The 23,081-nt window shown below is 37.2% G+C and overlaps 2 protein-coding genes across 3 annotated transcripts in view; one reads left to right on the top strand and one right to left on the bottom strand.

Moving 5' to 3' along the window:
• Positions 1-10,672, top strand: part of ppp1r9ala (protein phosphatase 1 regulatory subunit 9A-like A) — a 56,109-nt gene extending 45,437 nt beyond the window's left edge. The window contains exons 13-19 of one of the 2 annotated variants that reach the window (XM_081368440.1): positions 25-286; positions 1,089-1,140; positions 1,291-1,362; positions 2,792-2,990; positions 6,532-6,648; positions 7,027-7,215; positions 9,176-10,672. In XM_081368440.1, the coding sequence (XP_081224566.1) occupies positions 25-286; positions 1,089-1,140; positions 1,291-1,362; positions 2,792-2,990; positions 6,532-6,648; positions 7,027-7,215; positions 9,176-9,334 (1,050 nt within the window). In that variant the 3' untranslated portion in view covers positions 9,335-10,672. The remainder of the gene's footprint in view (positions 1-24; positions 287-1,088; positions 1,141-1,290; positions 1,363-2,791; positions 2,991-6,531; positions 6,649-7,026; positions 7,216-9,175) is intronic. The other variant, XM_081368441.1, reaches the window with a different exon arrangement.
• A 1,503-nt stretch (positions 10,673-12,175) lies between these two features.
• On the bottom strand, positions 12,176-21,854 carry pdk1 (pyruvate dehydrogenase kinase, isozyme 1). The gene is made up of 11 exons (XM_081368439.1): positions 21,069-21,854; positions 20,473-20,614; positions 20,311-20,382; positions 18,982-19,166; positions 18,649-18,744; positions 18,056-18,133; positions 17,862-17,938; positions 17,606-17,704; positions 15,945-16,055; positions 13,653-13,766; positions 12,176-12,617 (listed from the first exon to the last, which is right to left on the bottom strand). Exons 1-11 carry the CDS (start codon positions 21,175-21,177, stop codon positions 12,477-12,479), a joined length of 1,224 nt encoding a protein of 407 aa, XP_081224565.1. The 5' UTR covers positions 21,178-21,854; the 3' UTR covers positions 12,176-12,476.
• Between the last annotated feature and the right edge of the window lie 1,227 nt (positions 21,855-23,081).

The following is a 23,081-nucleotide window of genomic DNA, read 5'->3' as shown; positions in this document are numbered from 1 at the left end:
TGGATGCGCTTGTCTCTATTCCAGGGTGAGGATGAGAGCGAGTCTTTGAGTCCAGATTCTCCACCGTCTCGTAGGAGATCAATCCAGGAGAGTTTGTTCCTGCCGGTTGCCATATCTTCCCCTGCAAACCACCCGAAGGATGAAGGATCTGTTACGAGCAGCAGCCAATCAGTGCAGAGGGATCCTCAGGGCCCCGCCCTCTCGCCCCCCAAAGACTCCTCCCCCTCCAGCTTCCTGAGGAACGTGAAGAAGAGAGAGTCCAAAGGCAAGGGCAAAGAGGTCAAAGGTAACTAGCTGGATTTAGGATCCTATTAGCATGGAGCTTTTTACAATGATCTATTTTCCGCCTAGCAACAGCAATATGATCAAAAAAAGACCTATTTAGTAATTATTATACAGATAGATCTGACTCCAAATTCTGATTGGATCATTTTTTTTATATAATTGCTCAATAAAAGAGTTAATTTCTTTAAACAAAAAAAACTTTTAAATTGCATCTACTACTAATGGCATTTGTTTGCATGTCCTGACTGTGTTTCCTGACATAATTCATGAAAGGAATGTCAAATAAAGCACAAACACATGACAATGGGACGCAGTCAGACACAGTTTGAATGGGACAATATGCACAGAAATGCACCTAAATAATGGCTGAATTAAGAATCACAGAGAAATTATACCATTGGAATCACTTTCAGAATGATTTTTTCCAGCTGATGAATGATAAGCATAATGCCAGCCAATCAGAATCTCTATAGAGCTTGAGCATTTAAAGCGGCAGACGACAAAACTCAGCGTATAATAAACAGAACTTTATCTTCCGCTTGTGTAGACGCTGCTATAGTTATCATTAGTTATATTTACAGTTATTGTTCTCGGTGTGAAGTTCGGGCCTGTAGCCTGGCAGACATGATCACTAGAAATGCTGCACTGAAATGGCTTGTTAAAGTAGTCCAGCTGTTGAGTGATTTTGCCTCAAAGAGTTTTCTCATTACTGCGACGAGAAAGTGCAAATCAATTCATGTTAGCCTGGCCATCAGATGTTTGTCTGTGTTTGTGCTCTGATACATTTCTGTTATTTATTTCAGACGAGTCTAATGATGCAGCTGGAAAAACCAAAAGAAGATTCCCAGATTTTGGGTTGGTGCAAAACAACAAATCCCCACCATCCTCCATAGTATCTTACAATATCAATAAATGGGCCATGAATGGTTTACTGTGAAGTTACTGTTTTTTTTTTTTTCTAATTATGGATTGTGTTGTATATAATGCATGTTGTTTCTCTGATAGTGGTTTAAGGAAATCTGGAGGAAAGGGGAAAAAAATGAACAAAGAATCTACAAGGGCGTCACTGGACAGCAGGTACACATGAACACACACACACACACACACACACACACACACACTGATGACACACTGATGATCCAAATCCATTTGACCTTAGAGGTTTGTCACTGTGAAAGCTGTTTTCCCAAATCTGCTCCTCTGTGAGGAACCATCATTTTGTGTTCTGCAAAGTTTGCTGCTTCTGTATTTGAAGATTTTTTTGTTCACGTTTTTATGGTATGCTGGAAAACAATGATCAGCATTTAATTTTTTTAAGGTTTTAAAGGCTTTTATTGCCAAAAACATTCAATGTATGCAAGGACTCAATATTTACAGTGTTGAATCATCATCATCATCATCTTCATAACCTCTGTAATTCACTCAGTCATGCTGGATATCAGCGGGTGGGCCAAATCCTGACGGATGGCAATCCATTCTTGCTCAATTTGTGGACTTCTGCTTGTCCACTCGCCTTTTGAGGACTGACCACATGTTCTCTATGGGATTAAGATCCGGGGAGTTGCCTGGCTACGGATCAAACATTTAAATGTAATGATCTCCGAGGCACTTCATTATCCCTCTTGCCTTGTTGTGACATGGCTCGCCATCATGCTGGAAAATGCACTTATCACCAGATTGCTCCTGGACCGTTGGGAGAAGATGCTCATGCTGGACGTTTTCAGACCATTCTTTATTCATGGGAGTGTTTTTGGGGCAGAATTGCCGCTGCCTTGGATGAAAAGCAACCCCTACACATGGACGGTCTCAGGATGCTTCTCTGTTGGCACGACACCAGACTCAAGGTAGCGTTCACCTCTTCTTCTCCGGATAGTTGATTTTCCAGATGTCCCAAGCAGTCGAAAGGGGGCTTCATCAGAGGAAATAACATTGCACCAGCCTTCCACTGTCCAATCCTTGTTCCTCCTGCTGAATTTTAGTCTGTCCTTGATGATTTTCTTGGAGAGAAGTGGCTTCTTTGCCGTCCTTCTTGAGTCCAGGCCGTGGTCCAGAAGTCTTCACCAAAGTTCTTTCAGATCCAACATTCTTTGCAGCTATTTCCACACATGCAAGGCCATTTTAATGCAAGGCGATGATGGCTGCACATCTTTGTTTGAAAGTAACCTTTGCAAACACAAGAACACATTGGTTGGAAGGGAACCTTTAATAGTTTGCTTTGATGATCCAATCAGAATGATAGAGTGATACTTGTTCATGGTTTCCCATATGCTGATGATATGATTAGTGAAATGGCCAAAACAGGGAAATTTGGGTTTTAAAAAAGTTTAAAAAATGTGGCTTATGAAGCATTTTGCAATTATTTAAAATGCATCTGTTCACAATAATCTAGAAACATTGTGAATCAGCACCACAACAACTGAAGCTAAACACAAACTTTATGTCACTGCCAACACTGTATTGGCTGTATGTGTATTGGCTCTTCTCATGTCTGGTCTTGGTGTTGCAGGGGTTCAGCAGAGTTACTGGACGAGTCCGGGGGGCGAGTCTCCCCCTCAGAGTCCATGACCTCCATCCCAACCTGCATGCCCTTCTCCTGGTTTGGAGAGAAGGACAAAGAGCGAGACCGAGAGCCGTCGTCCTCCACCAGCAGTCTCCCATACACCACTGCAGAAGCCAGCGAACACACACACAACTCCAAGAACAAGGTGAGAACTTCTTCTCTCACGGGGCCGTTCTGCGCAAGAAACCTGAATTTGATTCGCTTGCACGGATTAAAACTAATTCAGAACTGTTAATTATTAATTATTATTAATTGACTGAGTTTGTGTATGGGAATTTGACACCATTTATAAAACAATTATCTTACTTGGAGTGTGAATTCTGTCATCACTATCTGGTATCATTACTTATTACATGGCTTGGCTGAATTCCAATGTAGAATGCGGTCTGTTATTTCTTTATAACAGACCGCTGCGAAGTATAACAGACCGTTGCCATGAAAAACAGCGCGTTGCTATGGACGCGGAATGGACTATTTTCTTTGGCGGAAGCAATACAATCGTTTTTAAATCAATAAACTCCTTTTAAAATCAATAATTCGCGGCAAATTATTTATTTATTTTGTAGGTAGCCATGTAATAAGCGGGATAATGTATAGTGAGCCGGTTGTTATAGTGAATAACAACCCCTTCAGGCTGATTCAAGATCCCTCCGCTTCGCGTCGGGATCCCGTTCAGCCTGTCGGGGTTGTTATTCACTATAACAACCGGCTCACTATACATTATCCCTTACTTAATATATTGATCCTTGTAGTTTCAGGGCTAAATAATATGTAAATCAAAATATATTTTAGAAGTATTATATCAGCTTTTTTTTGTGTTCATTTATAACAATAAACATTAAACGAGCTTAAAAAATCAAGCAAAATTGATCAAATTAAGCCTAGTTTTTAAAACTAAATAGTATTCATAAGTGAGTCATGGTTTAAAATAGTTTATGCTTCTCTTTAATGCTTCTCACAACAAAAACATGAGATCTGTGCATTTAAGGCTTTTTTTTAAGTCAAGGGACACCAAAGTGTATCATTTGATTCATATTCATTAAAAAATGTCCATCTACATACCGTTCACAAGTTTGGGTTTGGTAAGATATTTTCGTGTTTTTAAAAGAAGTCTCTTCTGCTCACCAAGGCTGCATTTATTTGATCAAAAATACAGTAATATTGTGAAATATTATAAGAACTGTTTTCTATGTGAATATATTGTAAAGTGTAATTTATTCCTGTGATCAAAGCTGAATTTCCAGCATCATTACTCCAGTCTTCAGTGTCACATGATCATTCTAATATGATGATTTGATGCTCAAGAAACATTTATGATTATTATCAATGTTAAAAACAGTTGTGCTGCTTCATATCTTTATAGAAACTAGGATACATATTTTTTCAGAATTCTTTGATGAATATAATCTGAAATATATAAATATTTTGTAATAATGTAAAAGTATTTACTGTCACATTTGATCAATTTAATGCATCCTTTCCTAAAAAAAATAAAATAAAACTTGGTGATCCCAAACTTTTGAACAGTAGTGTATGTACTATTGACACTGTCTAGTTTATATCATCGCTTGTAAAAGTGAGTCATATGGGAGAACTAACCAGCTTTCTAACAACACACGACTAAAACTAAACAACAAATATCTGGCATCCAGCTGGACTTGGTTCAGTTTGTTTTCAATTGTGAGATGCTAAGGAGAAGCAGTGTCAGAGTGTTCTGGGATGAAGTCTGCAGGCATGTGGATGTGATCAATAACCGGACACGTGCGTGTGCTCAGAATATGACTATGAACTGCCTCCGGCTGAAGCGTGTTTGGGACAGTGATGTCATATTATTAACCCCTCTCCCCGAACAGACAAATCTCTCCTGGTCTTCTCTGTTCAGTCGCTCCTTAGATTTGGTACAGTATATTTTCTCTTATAGACGCTCAAATTGAATCTAGCAATGTAGTGAAATTCTAGCTGAATATCAGACCTAGTGTCTAGCATTAATAGTTGTAGAATCACATTAGTGTGTATGTGTTTGTTCTGAATGCAGTGCACTAGATGCATGATGCTGCTTATTATTTAATCAGATTTATTTGTACAATCACTCTTTTTTTTCTTCTTCTCTCTCAAATGATTATTTTTCCAGCCTCCGAATAAAGGCTTCTGTTGTCATTAAAACAACGTTGTTGCTTGTAGATGCATTACGCTGCTTATCTGATTTAGTATGTGCTGTTATGTTGTAGTTGTAGGTAAGTGGGGATTGACCGATATGAGTTGGGCGATGTAATGTAATATTAATAGGGCTGGGTTGAAAATATTGACTACTTTCATTTTGATGAGCCGATATTGATTCTTAAATCCCAAGATCGATTCTGTTGATGCATGAAAACACCTCAAAATTATTTGTAGCGCGCTTCCCATCCAGTAATCGCAACAAGCTTTTTAGTTTAATTACTTTTGATAAGAAACACGAAATTCAAACATATGTGGTTTTGTCGCTCTTCAAGCAGCACAAAAACCGATCGTCTTTACTACTAGTTATAGCATGAAATTAACAAAAATGAACATCAGAAGGAATGGTGAAAGAAACAGTACTTTTACTTTACTGTAACTTACTGAAATGTCTCATGTAATCGCTGTTTCAACCGCAGAAAGACGTCTATAAAACAGCTTGTAAACAATGTTGAGCGATGTTACATTTGCCTCAGAAAAGCCATTCAGTGACCATATCTCAATAGTTAGCTGTACAAAAATAACTAGAGAGGAGAATTGTAATAAATGTATGCATTATATTGTGTATTCATTATATTTTTACTCAAGCTGTCAAATAAATCTTTCAGGAAAACAACCATTGTTTAAATGTTTATATTTGAACAAATGGATTATAGTATATAGATTTTATGAATTCAATTAAAAGAAGTTAAGATAAAAACTGCCTTCTGTGCAGTTTTAAATGTTTGTATACAACTCAGTTTTAATTATATCTAAAAAATAAATAGCAAGATAGTTTGGACTCTTGATAATTTTAACCTTTAATATTATTGTAATGTACCAACGGACAGGGTTTCCTGTCTAGTTTACAGCATTATAGTTGATATTTTATATATTATATTATGTACTGTAGCTGATATACAGTATAAACAAATGAATCAATATCAAATCAAAACTGAATTAATGAAAGCTTGTGAACTGGAATCTAATCGATTCAAGACACCAGTATATATATATATATATATATATATATATATATATATATATATACACACCAGAATCGGAATCGGATAGATTCAATGATTCACTCATAATGACTCCACTTGTTTAATTACTGGATGAATCAGTGTTTTAGATGAATCTCTTGAATGAATGATTCAACGATAAAAACATTTATAAGTCATTTGTCGCCACCTACTGGTGATTTAATTGATGTAATAAACCTTTATCCTAGTACTTTTGAGATCATTTGAATTATTGTAAGACAGAAATGATGATACCGTAAATAATGTGCTGTACACACATATACACACACATGCAGCGTATTATGTACAATCAGCAGGATTGGAATGTGTTTGTGTTTTAGTAATCTTAATTGATTACGAGATGCTCTGTGGCTGTGCATCAGCTCATTCTCTAGGCGTAAAGAGCTGAAAATCCCCCTGTCTTTGTGTCTGGATAACAAATCCTGCTTTCTGTGCCTGTTCCAGAGTTTGTCAGTGCTAGATGATTCGAACCATAGCAGTCCTGCTTCAGATTTTTCTGGGCTGGTGGTGGAGCCCAACCTGTCGGGCCGCTCTCATACACTAACCTTCTCCTCCAGCGAGGTGAGTGCAGATCAGACACGTCACGTTCGTTTGCATGGCTTTCCTGTGGCGTGTGAAGGGTCCCCTGGAAGGTCAAGTATTGTCTCGATCCCCCGGCCCTTCGCTCGCGGAGTTCCTGAGTTGAAGTTATTTTTACTCTGAAGCGCTGCATGTGTGTGCTGATGGCGATCCCCGTTTCATTTCATGTGTCTGTCGTCAGTAGAGTTTGTTTTGCATGACGAGAGGATCGGCGGGATAAGCGGATAGCATTCATTCCATCCTAAACACATGCTGTGTGTTTTTTGCATTATGGTGTTAGAATTTGGGATGAAAATGTTATTGAAATGAGATTTCATGAGATTCACCTGGCTGATGTGTGTGTGTGTGTGTGTGTGTTAGATGCTGGACGAGGAGCCTTGCTCTGGAGGGAAGGAATATCACTGGCAGACCCGTCCGGTCTCTGATTGGACGTCCCAGCAGGTGTGTCATTGGCTGATGGGTATGAACATGGATCAGTACACACCTGAGTTCAGCACACAGGCCATCGATGGACACCAGCTCCTGAACCTGGACAGTGACAGACTCAAGGTGAGCGGGCGGAGCGCTCCGAGGAGGATATGATGTCAGAACTGTTTCTAATCTGATCTTAAAGGGATAGTTCACCCAAAAATATAAATTCTGCCATCATTTACTCATCCTCAAGTTGAGTTTCTGTCTTCTGCTGAACACAAAAGAAGATATTTTGAAGAATGTCGGTAACCAAAGAGTTGCTGGTCCCCATTGAAGTCCATCAACTGTTTGGTTACCCATATGCTTTGATGGACTTCCAAAAAAATATACCCATTATAAAGCTTGGAAGAGCCAGGACATTTTTTAATATAACTCAGATTGTATTCGACTGAAAGAAGAATGTCATATACACCCAGGATCAGTGTTGGGAACGTTACTTTAAAAAAGTAATTAGTTATAGTTACTCACTACTTGTTCCAAAAAGTAAGTAGTAACTGAATTACTATATAATAAAAGTAACTCGTTACAAGGGAAAGTAACTATTTGCGTTACTGTAAAAAAAAAGTTGCTATGTCAAAGAATTTGGATTTTTTTTTTTTTGCAGTTTTCACAAGTCAGTTGAAATGAGTAGAACAAACAGGTGTTTGTACATAACTTTCGATATTTATTGCATGTCGACAGACAGCAAGAGGTTTATTCTGCACTTCAAGCATTATCTTTGTAAGAAAAGTAAACAGTTACACCATATAAAGTGCATTTAACTCTAGCAAATTAAATCAACCTCTCTCAACTTTTTATTAAAAGTTGTATTAATAAAGTAAAGGCATAGATGTTTTCCTTAATTTTAATTAGCAGTAACTTAAACACTTTGCCGTTTGAATTTCCATAAACAAAATTACGGAGTATGTTTTTATGTTTCCACTGCTCGATCGCGTCTGCGCCTCACACACACACACACAAATGTAAACACTTTGCGCCTTTTCGATCGCGCCCGCGCCCCTCTCTCTCTCTCTCTCTCTCTCTCTCTCTCTCTCTCTCTCACACACTCACACACTCACACACACACACACACACTCTCACACACACACACACACACACACACACACACACACACACACACACACACACACACACATTCCAAATTACATCGCAGCCTGTTCAGAGCTAAGACGGGGCTACAGATTTGGTGTCCCTAAAGAACCCGCGTATCTCACAGTAGATCAATGAATTTGAAGTAGGCTAGTGCTTATATCTCCACCTTGAAAATGGCAACTTTTCATCGGATTGCTCCTGACTCGCCATCTCTGCGGCTTCATCGAATCTTTGTTTAGCTGGTGTGTGTGTGTGTGTGTGTGGCACGTGTGCTGGCATGTGTGTAAAAACACTGGCTCTGATTGGCTACCATGAAACACATGACTCTGCCTTAGCCAATCATAATCTCTTACCTCGTTATTAACCCACCTCATGACTTCAGGGTGAGAAAATCATGGGCTAATTTTCATTTTTGGGTGAGCTATCCCTTTAACCAGTATATCACCCACCCTTAACAATAGTGACATGAAATTATTTTAGGGATATTTTGGCTTCATAGTCTATGATATGCATGCAAAAAGGAAAGCACAATCTTTTAGAAAGATCTCCCCCTGGTGGCTGGCTAAAGTATAGCTCATAAACCCGCCCTCTTCATGTAATCCCGTGGGATGAGTCAAATTACAAAAATGCAATTTTTTGTCATTTTAGGTAGTTATCATGTTGGCGTATGTTCAAGTGTTAGTCAAGTGTTTTCCAATAAGTTTGGTTTTAGTTTAGTTGGTTATTTGATGCTATTAAAACGGGGTGTAACGTCATGATTGACAGCTGTGCTTGCCAGTGAAGGCCTGGTGCACTTTCTTTTTATTTCAAAATGCAGATTTAAAATATGCATTAATATCACTTCAACATTAAAGACGGTGCTTAGTTGTATATCGCCAGCCGTAAATGCCTCATGCCACTGTCGTCTGCTGATTCGCTTGTGTGTTTTTGAAACGCTCTCCCACAGGCTCTGGGTGTGTCCAGTCAGAACGATCGCGCCATCATCAAGAAGAAGCTGAAGGAGATGAAGAAAGCGCAGGAGAAGATGGAGAAACAGCGGGAAAAGCGTGAGAAAGAGGCCAGACGCAGCGGACGCCTGCCCGCCAGCACTGACTCGCTCTGCTGAAGATGATGTCGATATCTGCTCTCCTTCATGTTCGGCACACTCCAGCGGCAGACTGGGACCACTTCCTTCAACACACACACACACACACACACACACACACGCCGTTCTAAAGGAGTCACTGTCAGTGAATATCCTCACATATGGAGTACGGTCAGTAATAACCTGTGCGTAAACACTAATGAAGCTGCTTATGAGAACATCTTCACACACAAATATGAGCAGAATGTTCATCTAGAGGTAGTGAATTTAATAAGAAAAGCGTTTACAGACTCTACCCATTTTTGGGCCTGTTGCCTTCACTGTTAAAAAAAATATATTTTTTAAACAGTATTTTTGTCTTTTTACCGTTAAAAATCGAAACCTCCTAAAACAAGATAAATGCATAAGAAGCTAACTAAATTTAGCTACATTTTGTTAATTTGCCAGTGAAGAAAAATACATTTAATTGATATTCTCTTTCTTTTCAGAGAATATGAAATCAAGACAAAATACTGATAAGAAAATGATTTTTTTGCCGTGATTTTTCTACTAGGCTAGCTTGTGAGACGATGAATATGGCTGTCCAATGTATAGCAGACCAAAACTTTTATTAGTTTTAATTGTATTTTATGAAACCACTCTAGGGGCTTTAAAAACACTCACTAAGGGATATATAAATATTTAGATGCCTATTTTCACAACTTCGCCACTAACATTGTGGCACGGATAGTGCTTTTAAAAAGATTTCATGTTGTATTTTTAGTACTTTTTGCTGGAAACTTGTACAGTCGAGTGATATTGAGCACTATATTTTTTACTATAACAAAGGGGAACATGGTTTATAAATGTACAAATGAAATATTTTATACACGACTATTAGCATAGCTTTAAGGAAAAGACATTAACTTTTGTACACATTTTCTACTAAGTAGAATAGCTTGTTGGTTAAAACCATTTTGCTAATTCTGAAAAGCAGAGAGTGAAACTCAGTGAAAGGTGTTTGTACATCTAATCTTGATAAATACATACTGTTGGTTGTTTTTATTTGGACGGTTACTGCTTTTTATGTTATGGATGTGGTGCAAAAATACTTAATTGTTACAAAATATAGCATCGTTTTATTAGTTGCCATCACCCAGATTGAATTTCACTAATAACAAAGGATGTAATGAATACTGGATTATCATGATTGTAAGCTTGCCACCTGTGCTCATGTCATCATGATTCTGTGTCCTGTGGTTATATTTTTCTACCTTGTAAAATAGATGATTTTGGACACAAAGACTGTAAGACAAAATCAAGCTTTCTATCTGGTACAAAGCGCATAAACTGCTAAATAAATGCTTTCACCTCTCGTAGAAAAGACTGTGTGTGTTCAATTCAAAATGATTTGATTTAAAATGATCAATTTAGAAAGCCTTTTCAGTCACAGCTCAGTTACCTATTAAAGGTAGGGTAGGCAATTTTTGGAGAGGCTAGCAATTTAGCGAGTTAGCTTTGAAAGCAAAAGATCGCACCCTCCCTTCAGAGCGTCTCCAAAGTCACGTCTCCTTTAAAACACATGAACACGTACAGCAGGAGCAAACAAAAGCGTCACGAGAGACGGCGTTAATCTACCTCATGTCTCAAAGCACATAACATTACAATAATAATGAGCATAAACAGCTTAAAGAGCTCTTGTACCACCAGACTGCTGTAGATTCATTTCAGTGTTGCCATTAAAACATATAAATTTGAGTCACAAACCGCTCCGAGTTTAACATCAGGGGTTTCCATCTCCTCCAGATTACAGTAGTTATGGTGTGAACTCAGCATAAGCTGGTTGTTTGGTTCAGGAGGAACTGTAAAAGACGGCTGCGGTTTCGTTCGTGGCTCTCGGTGACTGACGCCTGTCTAACTCTGCATAGCATGAGACGCTCTGATGACGTGTGATGTCTGTGAGAGTAGGTGGTTCGGACCGAATGCAATGATTGGACGAACATTTAAGGGTCCTACGCCTTGCACAGACAATATACAGTATATAATATATACATGCATATATATATATATTTATACCATTAGACCACTTAACTTAGTGATTGCTGTCATAAAATTGTCATTTACTCACCCTCAAATTGTTTCAACCCTGTATGAATTTCTTTCTTTTGCTCTACAAGACATTTTGAAGAATGTCTGTAACCAAACAGTTGATGGACCCCACTTTCATAGTAAGAAAAAAAAAGTAGTTTTAGGCAAAACCATGATTTTCTCAGCTTTTTGTTCACGATGTTGCTTTAAAACAAAAACATAAACCTTTAAAATATTGAAAAAAGAAAAATGCATTCTGACACTGTGGTATGTGATTCATTTTTAGTAACTCTGTAAGAAAACCTGCATGAACTGACTTCACATCCACTAAAAATCCTCAAATCAATCGTTGACTAACTTATTGCAAAAGTGGCAAAAAAAAGTTCGATATTATGAGAAAAGCACGTGCAGGGAAGCGCAATGACAGACATATTAAAGCGTCCAATCCATTTGAAATGAGGCTGCAGTTCCAGTCCGTCTCCAGTAGAGGCCACTGGAATTAAACTCAGTCCTTTATTGACAATGAACAGAGTGAGTTTCAAACAGCTTAACACTTGTTTAAACCTATTTTTTACAGTCTATGGTTTAAACCCATCAAGAGAAGCACACAATTCACACAAACATGCGTTTTGTCACTTAAGTGCCTGAATTGTTACTTGGCTGAAGCTTAACATTTTCTGGTGGTGAGAAGCATTTAACACTTTAAACTATTCACGCTACACTCAGTTTCTTAAAAAAAAAAAAAAAAAAGCATCTTTTTTTTTAGACCTTTCGATCTTTTCATCGTCTCTGAAAACAACGTAACACGTGGGACTGTGTGTGGAATGTGAAGTCCCAGTTATGCTGGTGCCAACATTTTAAACAATGATCAACATTACAGTCCATCTCATGATGAAGGATAATAAATACTGACTAACACATTCAAATATAGAAGCAAGAAAACGCACACTGGATCTCACTCAAAAGTAATACACACTCAACATACACCAGAACAGCAACTGCATTATCGTCTATCTGGGATGTGATGGCACTAGCAACACCTGTGCTAACTTCTAACACTGGCATGTGACATGAAGGGCAGATGCGCTGGACGAGTCTAGGCGCTGCGGAAGGTGGTCATGTCTTTGGGCTCTTTGCTGGGAACACACCAGTCGTCGGCCTCGTGGATGGTTTTGTAATGTTTCCAGGCGGATTTGTTGTAAACGGGAAGCCTCTCGATGGACTCGGTGGACAAAGCCTTCAGGAATCAAAACAACACGGTATTATGAATGGAATTCAGGAGTGAAAAAGAAAATAAATCAACCACTCTTATTTCAGAAAAAAAAAGCTGGTCATGTGGGTGAACCTAACAAAAACATGTCCAGTTCTTAAATTGTAATATTTTAATAATAATAATAATAATAATAATAATAATATGTATTATTTTTATCATACATGATCCATTAAAATGTTTGGGGTTGGTTAGAATTTTTTATTTTTTCTAAAATAAGTAACTTGTTCACCAAGGCTGCATTTATTTGATCAAAAATACAGTAAAACAGCAATATTGTGAAATGTTAATATTTAAAAACTCTTTTCTATTTTGAATAGTTTTTTTTATTTCTATATATATTATTCCAGTCTTCAGTGTCACATGATTCTTCAGAAATCATTCAGTGTTAAAAAATTGTTGTACTGCTTGATATTTTTTCAGTATTCTTTGATGAATAGAAATATTTTTTGTAACAATGTTAGTAAATGTCTTTACAGTCACTTTTGATCAATTGAATGCATCCTTGCTGAATAAAACATTAATTTCTTTAAAAAAATAAAATAAACGTAAATCTTACCAACCCCAAACTTTTGAATGGTAGTGAATATATATTTTTATAATCTAAATAATAATCATTTTATAATTACTGTGTTTTATAATAAATGCAATATTTATTTAAAAAAAATTTTTTTTAATTATTTTAGAACCGTTTTAGATTGTAACAATTAAACATATCGGTAGAGGCTTCCCATTTTTTTCAAATTCTCAGTGTAATGTGTCAAGATATTTTTCTCATCACATTCTCATTACTGTAAAACAATGTTTTAGTTTTTTCCCCATATTACTGTGATGAGAATTGTTATTTTGCATTACAGTAAAAAGAATGTCATATTTCATAATTAACAAGAAATGCAAAGCATCTGAATGGACTTAAAATAGAATTAATTTTCTGTAATAATAATAATGAAAATAAATATATCATTTTGAGTGGATGAAATACAGTTTTCAAGAGTTACTCACTCTAATGTAAATGACGGCATCTGTGCCGTATCCCTCCATAGAGTAGAGCTTCAGGTCACCCTGGAAATATCTGGCGTAAAGTTTGGAGAGGGGCAGCCCGTAACCAAAGCCAGCCTGAGACCACGACACAACACATGCCATCAACACAACAAACTTTTACTTTTGCTTCAACGTCTCATTTAAGACTGTACAGGAAATATGTCATTCAAAACAATGCCTTTGCCATTTTTAGTGATCGAAAAGTTGAGACGGGGCAGGAAATAATCAGGGTGTCTACAGATATAAACAAGTTAAATTTAAGACTTTTTAAGACCTTTTTAATGCCACTTTAAATAAAATTTAAGACCAAACCTGTGATGGAAATACACAATATATTACATGCGTATATGTAATATTTAAGCTAAGTAATTGAAATAATTTAATAATCATTACTTGTTTATTGAACTAAAATCAATGTAACATTTGCAATCGTGAGAATATTCAGCAAAATAGCTCCTGTCATGTTATGTTACTCAGGGTTTTTCCTGGCTCAAAATGAGGCGTAGGTGGTAAAATCCTAATAATGTATTTTAATAATAAGATAATTAAATTTGTATTTTTTTGTAGATCATCATATGGCCTAATGTGTTTCCCACATTATTTTTGTGGGTGGTGCTTGGTACTTGTAGTACATGTATGCATGCCCCCCCGGAAGAAAATTTTGTACATTTTTAAAGATAAATTCATTAATCTGGTGCACTTTGAGTCATCCAAATCCACTAATAAAAATAGATAGTCCACCCGCAAACCACCCAAATTCTTTGATTTAGATATCTGCATCTGATCATCACATTACAATTATTTAAATGATCAGTGTTAAGCATGATAATATGGTAAAATATCACACTGAAGTAGCCTGATTTAAAAGGAACATTTATTTAAAATAAAAGTTCTTCTTTTGGCAAAATTACATTTACTTAATAGCCTAAACAGAGGCTTTACTCCCTTCAAACTTAAATTGTCAATATTTCATTACATCACTGTTTGAAAGCACTATTTTTTGTAACTTTTATAAAAAGGCATTTTTCCCCTAATTTTATTAAATGTATGCTTCATCTTTCATTTCAAATTCTTAAATTTGATCAATATATTCAATTAAAATAATAAGACACTAGGCTGTTAATCAAATTAAACAATTTACATTGAAAAATTATAACTGTATTAAATTGGATTATTTTAAATATTTTTGAATATACAAATAAGGAATGTTGAAAAGATGATACTTTATGAAACTAAACCGCCAGTAGGAGGCGGCAGGCGACCGTCTTAATGAGCGAGTCATTGAGTCATTCATTCAAACGATTCGTTCAAACGGCTGATTTATTCAGAATGAGGCAGTTTATGAATGGGTAATTGATTCTTTGACTCAACCGATTCGTTCAAAACGCTGAATCATTCAGTAATGCTGCTGCAACAAGTGTTGCTGTGAGATGCGCAATCTTTGTTTGTAACTATTTTCGCTGCTGAAACAGAACAAAAACAGTCATTGCGTCTAAAATGTAAGTGACTTAATTTTAACTATTTGTTTATTGAACTGTAATGAAATCAGTCTCGGTTTCAATCTTGATGGCATTCAGGAAAACAGCTCTCTGGTCGTGTGTAGCCTAGCTATTTATGGTTTCTTAACTATGTTATAAATAACTGCGCGAGCCTCAACAGCGCAACATTGTTACCGTATACATTAGGTAGGCCTATATTATTATCAACTATAGGCTATCAATCGCCACTTACATTAAATGAAATAAAACAGAACCATCCTCATTTTTACCTCAGTATGTTTCTTTGTTTGCCGTTATGCTCATTTGTTTTGATTTCTTCCTTTAAAATCTATGACAGACACAGAGACAAGCAGCGCGAGCCTCAACAGCGTTACCAGAAAAAGCCTACATTATCATTATCAATAGCTGTTTATGTAATAAAATCTGAATCATTCTGGCGATTCGATGCTTCACTGCTTATTTGACGGACATTAGGTCCGTCAGACTGGAGACATTTTTGCGGTAACGTTACCAGAAATATTTAAGACCTATCGAATCTGAATTTAAGACATTTTAATACTTTTTAAGGTCTTTTATTAGGAAAACTTTATTTAAGACATTTTAAGACTTTTTAAGGACCCGCGGCCACCCTGAATAATGAAGGCAAGAGATCGTGATCGAGAAATGCAGGCTCGAACGTCCTACATCCGTAACTTTCTAACCATAAGAAATGAACCTGAAAGATTGCGGACTGGGTTATATGTCTCATACTGACCAGAGGAGTGGCTCGAGACGTGTCCATCTGAGGACGAGGAGCAGTGGAGTAGGTGTACGTGAACAACCTGTCAATCTTCCTCAGTGGAACTCCGCCTCCACGATCACTGACCTATGACAGAGCAAGATGAGAGTCTGTGATCATGAATCACATTAAACTTAGTTTTTATCGTTTAATAGCCAATCAGCGATCAAGGATTCTGTCAATAAGTGCACCCTTATGTGGTTTCAAATCTATACGACTGACTGACTTCTGTGAAACATAAAAGAAGATACAATGGAAGTCAATGGTGACCAAAACTAAAACATCTTTTATGTTCTGCAAAAGATCATGAATCATAAATGATGACAGAATTTTGGGTGAACTATCCCTTTAGTAGGTTTTTCTTAATATGGAAATGTGTTTTTTTGTTTTTAATGAAATGAGACTCTAAATAAGACACTAAAACTGCCAGTAGGTGGCGGTAAATGTCATTCATTCATTCAGCTGATTCATTCATGAATGAAGTAAATGGCTCTTTTGAATGGCCACTGAATCATTTGTTCACCCTATTAGTTGAAAACATGGATTCATTCAGTGATGAAACACTGCTGTGTGTTGTTTGGAAGACACACCACAGTTCTGGCAAAACTCGTTGGTAAAACTGAACAAAAACAGACAATATTATGTCTAAAATATAACACAATATTAACTACTTATTTAGTGTACTGTTGTATAATTGAACTGGCGAGTTAAACGCGCTAATCATTTAACGAATTTATATTAATAATTGTAAAATGTAATTTTCAGCATCATTACTCCAGTCTTCAGTCACATGATCCTTCAGAAATCATTCTGATATGCTGATTTGCTGCTCAAGAAACACTTCTGATTATTATCAATGTTGAAAATCAATGCCTGCTTTATATTTTTGTGAAAAAAATATATTTTGATGCACAGAAAGTTCAAAAGAACAGCATTTATTTAAAATAAAAATCTATTGAAACATTTTAAAAAGCATTTACTGTCACTTTTGAACAATTTAATGCATACTTGCCAAATTAAAGTACTAACATTTTTTTACTGACACCAAATTTTGGATGGTAATGTTTGGATGAAATATGTGAGGAATCTGGTAATGTCCTGGAGTTATGAAGAAGGTCTAAAGGTGATGATACACAGGGCAACATTTTGGGCAATGTTGCCGTCAACGGGCAACCAGATGAGACACAGGGCCCATGACCGATCTAAATTACCCAGATATATATTTATTGGCCATTTTCAATGGGAAAGTGCCCAAGCAACAATCGATTGGCAAGATTGCCCAGCAACATTGCTCAAAAAGTTGCCCTGTGTATCATCACCTTAAGAAGTGATTGACTCTAACTGGCTGTTCAGCTTTAAGACTCTTATTCCTCGGCTGGGATCGTGTCGAGACTTTGAAGCTGCACTGAAACTCACATTTGGTTTCATTGAAGTCACTATATGGAGAAAAATCCTGGAATGTTTTCCTCAAAAACAATCATTTCTTTTCAAACTGAAGAAAGAAAGACATGAACATCTTGGGTGACGTGGGGGAGAGTAAATTATCAGGAAATTTTATAATTCTGAAGCGAACCACTCCTTTAATAAGTCGAGGTGAGGCGTTACCACAGATTTGAGCACAGCCAGTCTGTCCGTACCTTGACGGTCAAGTCTTCGTGTCCGAGGACGATCTGGATGTGCACCGGGGGATATTCCATGGCATCTTCATAAAGTTCCATGGTAGCGCGCATGGCATTCTGCAGGAGTCACACAACATATTTATAGCTCAGCACTGCTGCACATCTAAAGAGCAAAGCCATTCACACCACAGGAAACCAGGCACACGCCGCACAACTCAATTCTTCACTCAACACACACATCAACACTTCAGAGATGTAAAACGATGTACAGCACCTTACAGAGCTCAAACACCATGTGGTACAGATGAGACGGCACATACACCACAACAATGGGTTTATCCGGTCCTTTAACTGCAGAGGAAACACATGAGAAACAGCAGTCACACTTCCGATCATCCGTGCGGAATGCTGAAGCATTTACCGATCATGAATGCAGTCACATGACATGCGTGTGCAGCAGAAAGTTACCATTAAATTCTTCCAGTACTACCTCAGGTGAGCTCATGTAATACCGGTCACACAGGTTTTGGGCATTTTCATACGCATCTAAAAAAGAAAAGAATGTTTGAATGTTGATTAGAAAAGTAGATTTTTACATATACTGAAGAAATGTGGGTGGTGCTTGTCAATGCAATGCTTTGGGTGGTAAGACATTTTGATCAAATTTCACCTAAAAATACTCAAAAATGAACTAGATTTCCTTAATGAAGTCTACAATGTATATATATATAATGTTATGCCATGGTATCTTGCCAAAACTCAAAGATCACATCTATTTGAATGAACAAGTCTAATTTAGGATTATTTAGTTTTTTTGCATTGATATTATTTTCATAACAATTAGGCAAATTTCAATTCTCAGTGATGTTTCTCATTAGATTTTTATTAGTTGCTGTATAAAAATGATATTATCTAAATTGTTTTCCTACATTTAAGTATTCATCCATCACGGTAGCATTTGCTGTACTCAATTTAATTCATGCTTATTTGAGTCATTACCCCACAAATAAAATATTTGAAACTATTGCAAAATGTTTATATGAAAGAAAAATCCCGGTCACCTTTGACCACATCAGTGACGAGACAGTTCGGGTCGATGCTGCCGATCTGTTTGGGATGAGCAGGATTGACACGCACCTTTCCCCCAAACAGAAGCGCTGAAAACACACAGACATCATCATGTTATTGACATATTGACATAAAAGGGTGGCGATCAATGAATGAGATTCAGAAATGTGGGGCACTGATGGCTGTGAAACCGTAAACACGCCAGTCGCTAAACCAAACGACACTACGAGTGAACATTCCAGGATCCCATTCAACTGACTTTACATTTCTGCTGTCCATAATGGGCTCTATTATAAACTACAGCACTAGAAGAGTGTGTGTCTCACTGTGCTGGTTCAGGAGCATTCTGATTGAAATCCTGCTCATGTAGAAGCGGTCCAGGAAGTACTGCATGTTCTGGCTGGTGATTGGGTCGGTGCCGTAGGTCTCCTTGTACTCCACCACTCCTTGAGCCATGGTGGGAACTACATCATTGTGGCGGTTTCTGATCTTAATCACAGCATCTGTGAAGCTAAAACAACAGAGGTGTGTGTTTATGTGTGTAAAAGTGTGTGTATTTGTAAGCACAAGCAGAGCTGGAAGGTAGAGGTCTTCACGGGTCCACTTGGACCTGGGAGGGTTCAGGTCGGTCCAAAACTTTTGTATAAAAAAATTATTTTAAATAAATGTATTGTGCGAATTTCCCCCTTTGGGAATAAATAATGTTTATAATCTAATATAAAAGTCCCCCTGTAGTCAACCATTTTATCCCTTAAAACTCATCTTTGATCACCAAAATGACATATTTAAGCAATTTCTTCATCGAGTTACATAGCTTGAATGTAACTCGACACCCTTGCCTCATTTAGTATACGTGGTTTATGAATATGCAAATGAGCCCCGCCTCCACTCACTCAGCTCAGCTCAGAGATCCACTGGTTGACGATCACACGTTGATCTGATTGGTTACAAGGTAGTTTGTGACGTCAGAAACGCCAGCGGTTTCAAAAGCGTGTTTTTGAGACTGTCTTTGGTTCACTGCCGTTTTAAGGAGAAAATACTCAGCAATGGTGTCGACTTATGAATTTACACATGGTTTGTCTTAAAGCATATTAAAAACCCCACACAGACATATAAACAACATTAAAAGCTGGATTTTCACCACTGGGGGACTTTAAAAAATGCCATCCTTTTGTTTTTCATTTTGAGCATTTAGCAATATTTTACTACTTAAAACAAATACGTATCAATAATTCTATAACATTATTATTATCATCCCCACTTCTCTGTAAATTCGTGCTTCTATGTAAATAATCAATCCCTTCTTGACATTGGTGCATGCAGCAGCTCCAACTAAACACTCATTTAACAATGAGTGCTTATTAATATTAATATAAATATAAATTTCCTTGCAAATAAAATTACTGATAAGATTTTGGTCATATCGCCCACCCCAAACCTACCGTGTGTTTCTAATTGGTCATATCTGGTTGAAAAAGTCACCACTCATCTTTATTTTTGGAAATATATTTTTGAGCCGGATGCGGACTCTGTCATAACTTTTGTCTCGTTTTAAACTCCATTACGCACATTGGGTTTGGGTGTGAAATGACTGGGGTCTTAGATCTTAGGACCAGAGAAGACCTCTACTGCAGGGTATTTGATGTTTCTCTTACTCTTGTGTGACTGTTTGATCATCCATATTCCTGTCCTTGAACTCAAGTATATCCTGGAAACTTTGCATGTACCTGCAGAGATGCAACACAACCAAAAAAAATGTAGCTCAGATTTGCAAACATATCCCAATAATAGCACTACACGCATGTATTCGCACTGACCAGCTCTGCACCAGGTGCACTGAAGGAGTTCTCAGTAGGTTATCAGGCAATAAATCGATTTCCTTCAAAATATTTGCCAGCCTGACAGGAAGCTCCTGCCTTAGAAACGTGAATGACGTTTTCTCACACGCGTTCTCTGAACCTGAAGAGAAAAATGTGTACAGAAAGACAGAAAACATAATCATCATTTGGTAATTTCACCATTTAATTGATAAAGGTGGGACTGAGTACAGGATTCCCAGAGTTACGGGTGCTTGGGGGTCCAATAAACTGAACAAGGGGCCCAGAAAACCCCTGCCTAATGCAACGTAAACACCATGATATAAAGACATATAGATATGGTAATCCAACAATACCATAGTATATGTAAAATTACTGTTATTTATATCAAATACCATCATCACATGATACTTTCCCCACCTATCATTCTATTATAATCTACTTAAAATTACACAAATAGAACAGGGATTAAATATTCAAACTTTTGTTTTTATTGTCTCTCGATTCTACTCCACTGTAGGATTGAATCATGTTAGATAGCCTACTTTACTGTTCTGTTCACATATTAAATTGTATCTACTTGATTCCAGACTTACCAAAATCTATGAACTGTTTCATAGAGAGAGGAGAAGGAGAGAATCTGGAGTAAAAGTCGATTTGCTTGGAAATAGACGCAGCCTTCATCAAGGTCCTGAAGATTCTCATATTGGCGTCTTTTGCTGTTTAGTTCTTCAGAAAATCTAGAAAAATGTGTCCTGTTGGTTTTCTGAGCTCATATTATTTTGTCCAAAATATAGTCAGCAGAAGACTGTGCACTTGTTTCTCGTGGTGTAAAGTTGAATGTCAGTCATGTTCGCACATGCATCGTCAGTTCACTCATCCAGAATCAGTGATCCCGGTTTGTCCAGGACTGTCTGGAAAATGCAGTTCCACTCTGTAGAAAATGCAGTCCTGTATTGACCGGTAATGGCATTGCACACATTATATGATGGCCCTACACATGCAGGTAATCCCGGAGTAATGCTTGACGTGTGTGAAGACAGATAAGCACTCCAGCAGCGTGTGTGTGTGTGTGTGAGCTCATCTGATATGCAGGAGCATCTGCGCACACAGGGCCTCTGACCGCAAGACACACGCTAAACAACACCGGCTGAGCTCCGAGGACAACACACCCTGAAACAAGCTGTAATCTCTGACCTGTTATCTTGATTGTCTATTTGTTTTTCCAGGTTGCTGTAAACACGTTGACTCGCGTAAATGCTGCACTGACATAGATGTTTCATTAACGCATAGAGCGTCCACTCTGTTTACTTCCGCGTTGTGGGAGCCGCTGAATCACGTGACTGTCTGCGGCGTTCCCGATAGCACGTCTGTTAAAGATCACTTCATTAGGAAAGCAGATGCTGTTTACTAACATCTGACAGACGTCTTTAAGATGCCAGTTTTACATACATTCTAAATCATGAACATCTTATAGACATGCTAAAAGTTTTGACATCTGACAGGAAACGTCCTTTAGACGTATTGCAGATGAGCAAACAAACATGAAAAAAATGTGTCTTCGAAATGCAAACACGCACATCAAATAGATGTCTCCGTGATGTACGTGTGTCAGGGACGTAAATGCTGAATAAATGTTTTCAAATAATTACGTGTGTGTGTATTTTGGGTATACCCAGAAATAATTATGTTAAAAAAGGTGTCGTGTAAATGCCCCCCAAAGATAGGCTACATATGTACAGTTCAGTTCAATACAGTATGGAAATAGCTTCTTAATTAGAAGATTTACTTGTAGCCTAAATAAATATTAATGATTTCACATTGTAATTTTGGCTGCCCCTGAATTATTAATTAATCAGCTAAAGTAAATTATGCTATAAAACCCCATTCATTCATTCATTCATTCGAGACGTGCATTTGCATGCGATGCGTGGGGCAACATAGCATAATGATTATTATTATTATTAATTTTAGGTTTATCAACAAAAGCACAAATGTATACAACTGTCACAGACATTCAGTAATTTTTGTCTTAGTTTCATTTTCATTAACTTTTAGCAAGTTTTCATTCGTTTCCCGATTTCCTTTGACCAGTTTTCCCAATCCCACCACTTCTAAGTTGTCATGGAGATTAATTTAATGATCACAGGTGTTTGTCATTATTACCCTCATTTGCCTTTTATTTGCAGTCTTTTCGGTTCTCATTTGTCCGGTCTCGTTTGTTTTAAGGTTGTGTTTACTTTGATTACCTGTTCTTGGATTTTGTTTTTGGAGTTTATTAAAAACTGTTAGCCTGAATCTTCTTCTTCGTGTGCTTTACCACAACTGTTGCTACAACAACCATGTAAACAACAACATTAAAAGTGAGAAAAGTAAAATAAACAGACAAACAAAATACACATACGGTAGGCCGGCCAAGGGTAATATAAATTACATTATATAAAGGTGCCTCAACTGTATATTATAGGAAAGAATGAACATTATGTACACAACGTTATGGAGTGATATCCATTTGTTACAATTCCCTTGATGTCACACCCTCCTGGTAAAACAAGTCTTTAGTCTTTATATTCTTGTTCACAAAAACAATTATTTATTAACACCATTTA

This window comes from Scardinius erythrophthalmus, assembly GCF_964197995.2.
Source record: "Scardinius erythrophthalmus genome assembly, chromosome: 6".
In the NCBI taxonomy this organism is placed as follows: Eukaryota; Metazoa; Chordata; class Actinopteri; order Cypriniformes; family Leuciscidae; genus Scardinius; species Scardinius erythrophthalmus.
Note: the sequence above shows the minus strand (reverse complement) of the source record. Positions and strands in the feature narration are given on the sequence as shown.

Excerpts from the sequence above, each read along its gene's own strand:
- pdk1 (XM_081368439.1), bottom strand. The coding sequence starts at position 21,177 with ATGAGAATCTTCAGGACCTTGATGAAGGCTGCGTCTATTTCCAAGCAA. Across the intron at positions 19,167-20,310 it reads GATCAAACAGTCACACAAGA|CTTCACAGATGCTGTGATTA; the intron begins GTAAGAGAAACA and ends CTGTTGTTTTAG. Across the intron at positions 17,705-17,861 it reads TGGTGTTTGAGCTCTGTAAG|AATGCCATGCGCGCTACCAT; the intron begins GTGCTGTACATC and ends TGACTCCTGCAG.